This window comes from Arachis hypogaea, chromosome 8, assembly GCF_003086295.3.
Source record: "Arachis hypogaea cultivar Tifrunner chromosome 8, arahy.Tifrunner.gnm2.J5K5, whole genome shotgun sequence".
Lineage (NCBI taxonomy): Eukaryota > Viridiplantae > Streptophyta > Magnoliopsida > Fabales > Fabaceae > Arachis > Arachis hypogaea.
The window spans coordinates 44587898-44598532 of NC_092043.1; the positions used below are offsets into that span (position 1 = coordinate 44587898).

At 25.2% G+C, this 10635-nt stretch overlaps 1 protein-coding gene across 1 annotated transcript; it reads right to left on the reverse strand.

Moving 5' to 3' along the window:
- Window positions 1–701: 701 nt before the first annotated feature.
- LOC112705412 (protein DETOXIFICATION 43-like) lies at window positions 702–10250 on the reverse strand. The gene is made up of 12 exons (XM_025756243.2): window positions 10100–10250; window positions 8163–8284; window positions 6230–6553; window positions 5397–5593; window positions 3804–3939; window positions 3629–3725; window positions 3041–3141; window positions 2458–2621; window positions 2027–2215; window positions 1533–1628; window positions 1163–1284; window positions 702–906 (listed from the first exon to the last, which is right to left on the reverse strand). Exons 1-12 carry the CDS (start codon window positions 10198–10200, stop codon window positions 846–848), a joined length of 1710 nt encoding a protein of 569 aa, XP_025612028.1. The 5' UTR covers window positions 10201–10250; the 3' UTR covers window positions 702–845.
- Between the last annotated feature and the right edge of the window lie 385 nt (window positions 10251–10635).

Below are 10635 nucleotides of genomic sequence, written 5' to 3' on the forward strand. Positions count from 1 at the left end.
ATAATCTTCATTCAAACCTCTCAATACAGTTTCAAAATATTCATCTTTCTGATAGTGGAATTGTTAAAGCAGCATTTGTTAACTTGTTTATCTTTACTAGATATTCTGTCTTTCAGAATTCATGATTTTAGCTAAATCTTTAGATTCTGCTCTTTGATCTGAATCTGATAGTAAAGTATTTTTATTTCTCAAATTTTATAGGAATAATTGTATTCAACAACTCTATTCACAAAATTACCTTCCATATAGTTGTTAGTAGCCTTTGATTGAATCTTGCTAGCATTGATTTCTTGTCAAGATGACTCTAAAGCTGATTTGACTTGATGCATGTAAAAGTTTGTTTTCATCTACCTTCAACTAACTTGATGCTTGTTGAAAATTTTGACTCTATAGAATCGTTGATATATTAGTTACAAAAATGATGAGAAGTATAGTAGTATACATAAATGTACCAGAAACCACTCAAGTTTGCTTTCAAATCATGATAATAAGAGGAAGGAATTAAGGCTAAAAATAAAAGAAAAAAGTACACACAACGATACATATAACATAACGTATTCCAATAAATGGATTACAAAAGTAGAGATGAAAAATGGAGTAAAGCATCATTTTCATCATTATTGGTATTCTATATATGATTCAATTTAGTTTTTAAATATTTTCAAAATATTTAATTTAGTCCTTCAAATTTAATGGGACTAAGTTGAATAATATAATGTAATCCAGAGACTATACTTTGAAAATTCAAAAGTTAAATTGAATCATAATTGCAAACTGTAAACTTAATCTTATATTAAGGATTAAAATTGAGTAAAGCATGTGATGAGTGATATGAGAAGATGATCCTAAAGAATTGAGTAAGAGTCTCCTCTGAGAAAGCGCCAAGGTCCAGTCCCTGTTCCCATCCTGCAAATTAAATAATTTTATAATTAATAATAAATGTAATGCATATATATTATGCTTGTAATAAAAAGAAATTGTAGAGTAAAAAGTTTATAAATCTAAAGCAAAGCAGCAACAACAAAAAAATAAAATAAGTTGTTTTCTATAAAAAAAAAATTGGAACTTTATTTAATTGTATTTTATATTTTCTATAATTTTAATATAAGAAATTTCAAACGTAAAGTTATCTTTTGTGATTGACAAATTTATTAATTTTTACCTCCAAACTCCAGCAAACATGCGGAGAGTAATATAGATGGCTAGTGCAATCCAGATCCCAATGAATTGTTCGAATTTGTAGAGAACAAATTCTGTAGAAATACTTACTATTGACACAAGCACCTGTACCAACAGTTTCACTTTAGGAGCGAAAAAAAATTAAATAAAATTGGGTAATAACAATCTAGAAAAAACTCAAGCGCAGTTAATTTAACGTGAAGTTAATAGTTAAAAATTGTTATTACATGAAATTAACTGCCGCACTTGAATTTTTACCTAATAATTATTATAAAACATGGCATCAACCATGAAGAGAAAAAGAAGAAAAATTAAAGATATTGGACTGTAAATAATAATTTAATTGGACTTGCCAAGGAGTATGCCGAATATGCAAAATCAGAAGCTCCATAGTTTACACCATCAAAGACGAAAGCCAATGTATTGATTGATTGAGTAGCAGCCACAAACTGGTTACATAAGTAGATCAAAGTAGGAACTGAGTAAAATTGTAACTTAGAAAACATAACTAAGGATGTGGTTGAAATTTTTTACCATGTAAGAGATTTATAAAATATATTCACCAAAAGATACTTTTAAAATGAGAAAATATTCATTTGATTTCTCTTGAAATTAGTCAGATGAATTAATTTTATCTTTATTTATTTAAAATGATTAACTAAGTCTGTTATTTTACAAATGTGATTTCTATTAGTCCTTATTAGTTTTGTGTTGTGCTGACATTGTTATTTTTACTTATTTAACATTATATAATTGGATGCACGTATAAAATTATTTTACACTAGCAATGCATCAAAATTAATTTCTTTCAAAGAAATAGACATTATTTTTTGCTAAAGATATATACCGAAGTGCCTAATCTGATGAGTTGCACAACTTGATGATTTTTGGAAAACAATCCAGCTCCAAAGTAAAGTCCAAAGGCAACAAGAAAAGTGAGGAATAGTCCTAACACAAAACTCATCTGCAGTGTCCTGGTTGCTGAACTTGCTGCCTTCTTATAATCTTTCTCGGTAAAGGAACATGCTAGAATTGCCTATCAATTATTGAAGAAGCATGGGGGAGAATTCTTTTGTTTTGGTACCATAATAATAATATGTTGAAAACTCAGGTGCAGTCGACTTCACGTGAAGTTGATAGTTGAGAGTTGTTAAATGATTTGACTGATTTGATTAAATTTTCATCTAACGACTCTCAACTATCAATTTCACGTGAAGTCGATTGCATCTGAATTTCCGCCTAATAATATATTTAATTAATACTTTTTATTTTGTGTACCTGAACAGCAACAGCCAAACCATCCGCAAGAAGGGATGAAGTTAACCAAACTTGTAAACAAGTTTGAAATGCTGCCATAGGAATTGGACCTAACCTAGATGCTAATGATGCTGCAAAAGTTGTACAAAAAGTCACAGCTACTACCCTCATCAACAACAGTCCTCCTGTACTTCAAAAACACATTAAAAAATAAGTAATGGCTATGATAAAGAGAAAGTCTAGGAATCCATACTTTTATTAAAATTTGGTCAGCACTTAACTATAAAAAAAAGTGACTAATTCCACACTATTAGATATAATCTCCCACTATTAAAAATACTAATAATAATTAATTGATGACCACAAATCACAAAACTTATTGGCCTTTTAGTATTCCTTCTGGACTAAATAGGCCTGTTTAATTCGGTTAACCAAAAACTGTCATTAGATTAGTCTAATACTCTAATTTAAAATAAAAATAGTTTGACAACAAATTAACCAAAAATATATATAAAAAAAAGGGTTAATCAATCAAACTAGTGTAATTTTTTAGAAAATGTGACCTTAAAATCACACCGTGTGCTTGCAAAGTTAAGAACATTACCATTTGTAAGAAATCGGAAAATTTGCAAATCCTTCAGTCTTGGAGGTAACAGATACACTTTTTTCGTTAATAAAAACAAGAGGGTCGTTGCCATGATGTACCTATAAAAGATCGTCATTTTTGTAATATCGGAACAACTCAAATCTTAAAGCATCAATAATGTTATATAACTAATAAAATTTATTATTTTTTGTGAATAATTAGTTAAATTTAAATTTTAAATTATAATAGTATAAAAATAAAAATATCTGTTTAAAATATTAACTTATACTAATAAAAATGGTTAATAACAAAAGAAAAAGAAAAAGAAAAAAAAAAGACAAAGAGAGGTCATAAGAGAGGGAAAAAGACATAAAGAATAAATAAAATATGTAATATTTAATTCAAAATTTTAAAATATCGAATTAATGTATTTTTCATCTTATAAATTTTTTATTTTTTTATGTAAGACTAATTCAGTAACTTTTTTACACTTCCTACTTAACATGATGTATATGCACAGAATCAAATTTAATCCTTTTAATATTATAAACCTTAAACGTTCTTGATGAACTAAACTAAACTAACATAAAACAAATTAAAACTTACTGGGAGATGACATGTGAAAATGCTGCGCCTCTGATGCCAAATTTCAATACAAAAATAAATAGCGGATCCAATGCCACATTCAAAGAATATCCCGCAACTGGAAAAAAAAAAATTAAAAACTATGAGATTTGATTTTGTTGTAATTTTATTGGATGATTGTGGTTTCTTTACATACGAATGACATATAAAGGAGTAGTTGTGTCCTTGAAGCCGCGAAAGATGCCTTGTATCGCCAATGAGAGAAGATAAGCAGGAGCCCCAATACATCTCAGCTTCAGGTACTTCTCTGCTGGATCTCTCATAGGAGAATCCTAAACAAACAACTCACAGTTTCAATATATTATAAATCACTTTTTAGATTTGATTATTTTATTATGATAAATTTAATTATTCTAGCATACAATAAAAAAATATGCGCTTAATACTGCGTTGGATTTATCGTTGGTCTTTATCGACAGTTTTATCATCAGATTTTCCGACAATTATAGCCTAAATTCATCGAGAAATAAATGTTAACGTCGAATTTCGACTTCTATCAAAATATTTGACGATAATTAGTGACACATTTTATCTAAATTGTTGTGTATATTACTGTCAAATTTTTCGATGGAATAATCCAATAGCAACATCATTTATTAAAATACACAGTTTAGCTTATTAAAAACAATAATACGGTCAACAAATTTTTTGTAATGAGATGATTATTTAATTAAAAAAGTATATAATTTAATTGGTATAAATATATAGTAATTGGTTTAGTTATTAAATTTTAGTTCATATGAATTATTTGTTTTTATTTAGGTATATATAAAATAATTTAGTTATTTTAAATACGTTTAAGGAGATAAAAATTGAAACTTTGAAAATTTATTAGATTTTTTTATCTTTCTTAATTTTAGTAATTTTGATTTTGATAAAAAATAAATAAATATTTTACTAAATACACAAGATTAAAAATAATTTATTTTTTCTTATTAATAAGAAAACATATTTTCTGACGAGAAATAGGTCAATTGAATCACAAACAAGAGTTCAATATAATTTTTTTTAAAAAAAACTGACGATATCTCTAGTTTGTTTGGACGAACTACAAAGAATATAGAAATTAGCGACGATTTTTCATTATTTGCGGCGGTTTTAAATCGCTGCAAAACTCAATTCTAGCGGTTTATGAACAGCTTTGATTTGTGGTACGGGCAATAAATTTTACAACGATTTTCAGCAACCACTGCTATAATCACCGTTAATCATATAATTGATTTTGCATAACTACAATTTTCTTTACTAGTTTTTTTTTTTTTAAAGAAATCCAATTCTAATGGATGCTTTTAAAAAAAATTACAATGGTTTTTAACCCCCGTAATTTTTATATGTTAAAAAAATAACTACTAAACTATTACATATGGTACCATTTTTTTATTATAACTTATTTTTTTACATCTTAATTGATTAAACTTAAGATACTTGTATAAAAGAGCACTAAATAGATAAAATCATAATAATTAAAAAAAAACTAATTGATAACACTAATAAAAAAGAATAATTTAGTTGTAATAAAGAGGAAGCGGACAATAGGAGAAACATCTCTTTCTTGAAATGAATATATAATAGATACTATTTATCTTTTTATTTATTAAAAATATTTATAATTATAATAACACACGATTATGAGATTATTAATTAAAATGTAACACATTTTTTAAAAGAAAATAATAATAAATATCCATAACCTAAAATAGCAGTGTTGTAAATAAAATGAAAAACTTACAAGTTTGAGACCCATGATAGCTAAAAGAGGTTTGGCTGCAAAAATAAGGATTGAAGCTTGAAGGAGGCCAAGGATTGTGCCAAATAGCAGTGCTGTTGATGCTGAAGCAATATTTCTCTTCTTCTTTCCAACTTTCTCTGCTTCAATCTTATTCTTACTTCTATTAGCTGATGAAAACTTGTTCAATTTCCCATCTTCTGGAACTCAATTATAATTAAATTTTATGAGTACGCATAAAATTTCATTAAAAAAAATAAATTAGTTTTTTAACAAAATAAATATATAGTTTAATTTTGATGCATTGACAATGTAAAATAATTTATACCGTTGTTGTTTAATCACATCTTTTTCTTAGATAATTATTCACAATGTCAATGTAAAAAATAACACTCACATGAAAAACATAATTACATACACATATAAAACTATTTTATACTAATCGTATATCAAAATTAAATTCTTAAATAAAATGATAAATATCTCTTTTAGAAAAACAGACAAGTTAATATATATATATATATATATATATATATCATTGTTATTATAGAATATATCAAGGACTAATTTATATTTAAAAATATATATATATAATTATTTAAAATGCTAGAGACCAACTTGTTATTATTTTTTAAGGTTATGTAAAAATCAACAAAAATATTTAAAATTCATTCTAAAATAAATGAATAGATAATTCAAATATTTTGTTATGATCATACATTAAACTCTTGCTTAAATATTGAGATACCTTACTTGCAATACTATACCCCAATTACAACAACAATTTAAAAGCGTGGTTAATTAGAATTAGACATAGAAAAAGGAACTATATATACCTTGTCCATTATTATTATTATTTCCGTCAAAGTTCACAATAGCATGTTTTTCCACATTCTCATCATCAGCTGCTGATCCATTATTATTATTGTTGGTAGCCAAAAAATCTTTTGGAGACTTATTATTAGAAATGTGTTGTACTATGGTACCTTTCTCAACATCCTCAATGAACTCCTTCTCTAATGCTTTGATGTTAAGATTTTCAATGGTGTCTTCCTCAGCCACAAAGGAAGTTGTGATACTAACAAGAGGGAATATGGTGATCCTCGAAGCTTGATTCAGTAAGGCGATCGCCACTCCGGCCGCCGCAAGCTCCACCGGTCCTACACATTAAAAGAAATACCTTCAATTCAAAGTTTAAAATAATCATACTATTTTAAAATAATTAGCCAATAAATTATTACATGTACTTAATAAAATTTGAATTCTGATATTTATTTAAACAGACAAATAATAAAATAATCACTTGACCGATATTAGTTATTTAATTGTAATATAACAAATAAAATTATTATTATGTTAATATTTCTCTAATAGAAGCTTATAAGCTAGTTAAATACCTATTATCGAATAATTTTAGACTTAGATAGTACCTAATAATATGGGGAAAAACAAAATTTTCTATATAAAATTCTCATATATATGCAGCGAAATTCAAACTCATGATTTGATAGGATATGAGCCTCGATTTTAATTTTGATATACTGACAGTATAAAACGTAATCGTGTAATAATATATATCTTTAAATGATTATTCATGTGGTAAATATATAAAGTAGTTATTTTTGCTGATCTGATATTACATAATTGAATGTATGTATAAATTTATTTTACATTGATAATGTATAAAAATTAACTAAAATAAAGTATTGTTTTTGTTCTTAACGTTTGGAGTGAATCCTATTTTAATCCTTAACGTTTTAATTATTCCATTTTTATTTCTAAACGTTTAAAAATAACATCAATATTATCCCACCGTCAAATCACTCACTAACAATTAACGGAATTAATGTACTGTTAATAATACTTTTGTTAAATCTATATTTGTGCAACCTCGTTCTTCTACTTTAACCTTCTCAACAAGTTCAAATCCCATTCTCATACTCCCTTCTTCTTCTCTTTTTTACACTATTAATTCTCCAAGAGGGGGTTGAGGAAGAAGAAAGGAGTAGAAAAATAAAATTTAGACTTGTTGAGAGGGTGAAGGTGAGAGAGGAGATCGAACAAATATAGTTTTAACAAAAGCATTATTAATAATATATCAATTTCGTTAAGTGTTAGTAAGAAATTTGACAGTAGAATAACATTAACATAATGTTATTTTAAATGTTTTAAGATAAAAATAAAATGATTAAAATGTTAGAAACTAAAATAAGATTCACCCAAAATATTGGAGACAAAAATAATATTTTACCCTAAAAATAAATTCATGAGCCTATTCCTTATTCTTTTTTATTTTCGATGAACAAAGTAAGAACTTATGCTGAAAATTAAAGTCCTACCCATTACATCAGTTCTCATTTACATTATTCTAATAATGTTGTATATGGAAATTCAGCATTTTATCTTTTGAATGGCCAAAAATTTTTCTTTAAAAAAAATTAGAGATTGAATTTAGTTTTTTTGTTATATATTTTTTAAATTATTATCTAAATATTCTCACAAAATTCATATCAAATTTATACATTATTTACTAAATACAAAAGTTATTTATAAAAAATAATATTTTTATTTTTGTTACATTTTTTTAATTTTTAGAGCGCTTTTGTTGTTTTAATTTTTTATTTTTAGTAGTTTATTCAAGATTTATATTTGTCATAAGGAATTACTTCTGAAAATAAATTATTACAAAAAATTAATTTATATAACTTGAATAAAATTTTTAAAATAAAAGACTTGTTGGAAATCAACACACTAAGGATAGGAAAATACCCAAATGGCCTATGAATGCAGAGTCTATTAAAGAAGCAATGGGATCAGCAGCAACAGCAAGTGCAGAGGGCAATGCAATTCCCAATATCTCCTTTGCAAGTTCATCCATCTTCAAAACAAGTCTACATATACATATATTAATTAGTATAGTTTATATTCATAAATTAAATTACAATTTAATACCAGATTTTTTTCTCATGCAAAGATTTGTGCACTATTCATATGGTCACTTTAATCTGGATCTTAATTAAAAGTGTTTCACAATATCTTAATTTTTATTTAAATAAATTAAAAAAATTATTTAGTGAAATAAATTATTTTAAAAAATTATTATAAAAATACGTTGGATGACTTATATCATTTACCGTGTAAACGAGATAAAGACAATACGAGTGACACGTGTATATCTCGTTGTAATTTCTTAATTTGTTAATTTATTATGTGTCTCGTTTATATTATAAACGAGATATACATATGTTATTCGCATTGTCTTATTTTGTTTACAGTATAAATGAGATATGTGTAAACTTATTTCATTGACATTATAAACGAGATAATTTATCATATGTATTTTGGTTTTTAAAATTGTTTATTTCAATAAATAAAATATTTTTTAATTTATTTAAATAAAAAATTCCAATATCTTAATAATTTCGATCTCTAGTTAGCAATATATTTTTTTTTCATATTAGTACACCTCCTAATAAGCATCCCCAATGCATCACTAGCTTCAAACCAAAATTTATTTATTTATTTATTTTTTGGTCAGGAAATTTTATTTTTGTTTGATTTGATGTTTTGGTTTTTTATTATTAATTGTGAAAAGTTGGTAAGATGAAAAAAAATTATAGATGCATGTGGGAGATAATAAGTTAAGCAAAATGTTGAGAAAATAGGAGAGTAGTAAAATGAAACCACCGTTTATAATGGAGGAGTAATAAGTAATAACAGATAATTCAATTAACAAATTTTCTCGTCAGAGTGTTTAATTACGTATGATCTAATAATTTTAAAAATTTTAGAAGTGTTATATTGTTATTAAATAATAATAAATATTGATTTATCTAAAAATTTTTAATGATGTCAAATTAATTTTTTTAATATAATAAAATAAAAAATTGAAGACTTAAATTTAGTAATTAAAAACGCATATAATATTATTAAGTTTTATTTATTATAAATTCTATATAAGTTGAGATGTTAAATCGATCAAATTTATGTTATCAAATCTAATCACAACGATTAGTTTGACTGAAAAAAGTAAAAAAAACTGATGAATCAAACTCTAATCGATATTTAAACGGTATCATTTAATTTCTATAATTAAATTGGTCAAACTTTGTCAAACTAAATTTAATTAACTAGACCAATTGAACTTACAGGTCATTAAAGCGATGCCGACGTCAACATCTAAGTCATATATAATGTGTAAAAATTAAAAAAAATATATCATTTTATTAACCACAAAATATATTCTATTTTTATGATTACGAATTTACGATTTCTACTCTCTTTCATTCCAATAAATATTTGAAGGATATCATAAATATTAATTAACTGATAAGTTATTGAAACATAAAAATAACAGTTAATTGATATAAAATAAAATAAAAACATTTATTATGAGAAAAAAGTAGAATTTTATATAATTATATAATTATAATTGAGTAGTCATTTAATTCAACTAATAATTTATCAATTGAATTAATAATTTAATAATCTAGTAATCTGACTGATTTAATTACTAATAAAAAAAAGTTTTGATAATTATAAATCAAATTATACAAAAATATTGGTTAAATTAAAACGAAACCATTTTATGTATGATTATAATATTTTCATTTTATGGGAGAGTAAATGAAATATAATAATGTAACCATCATATAAAATTCTACTCAACATGATGCATGATATATATTAATATGATAATAGTATACCTTGCATCTTTAAAGAAAACGAAGATAGGTAGCTTAAGCTTTTTGTTGATTGATGAGTTGTTGGAAATGCCATTATTATTGTTATTATTCTCCTCTTCCATCTGTAAATCTCAATCAACAAAAAGAGAATGGTTCACGGAAGACCCCACAGTCACCTGAATTTGAGTTCAGAAACATGTCAGTGTCTTTTACCACAAAAATAAAGGAAAAAATATGGCAGAAACTCAATTGTAGTCAATTTCACGTGAAGTTAATATTTGAAAGCTGTTAGATAATTTGATTGATTTGACTAAATTTTCATCTAATGACTTTTAGTTATCAACTTCACGTGAAGTCGACTGTACCTGAATTTTCACAAAAAATATACATAAAATATATGAGAAATTAAATAATGTTTATATGTTGTAACTAATTTTTTTGTATTCCCTTTTATTTTAGGATTCATTATATTTTGCCGTTGTAGGAATAAGTGTGGTCTTACTCAAAGTGCAGGTTATATACTTCATCCAATAGTGATAAGGTGAAGAGACTTATTA

What these genes read in the sequence shown, in the direction of transcription:
- LOC112705412 (XM_025756243.2), bottom strand. Translation starts at nt 10,200, where the DNA reads ATGGAAGAGGAGAATAATAACAATAATAATGGCATTTCCAACAACTCA. An exon ending in TGCATTCATAGGCCATTTGG is followed by an intron (nt 6,554 to 8,162) that starts GTATTTTCCTAT and finishes TTTAATGTGTAG; the next exon opens with GACCGGTGGAGCTTGCGGCG. An exon ending in CTATCATGGGTCTCAAACTT is followed by an intron (nt 3,940 to 5,396) that starts GTAAGTTTTTCA and finishes TTGTTTGTTTAG; the next exon opens with GATTCTCCTATGAGAGATCC.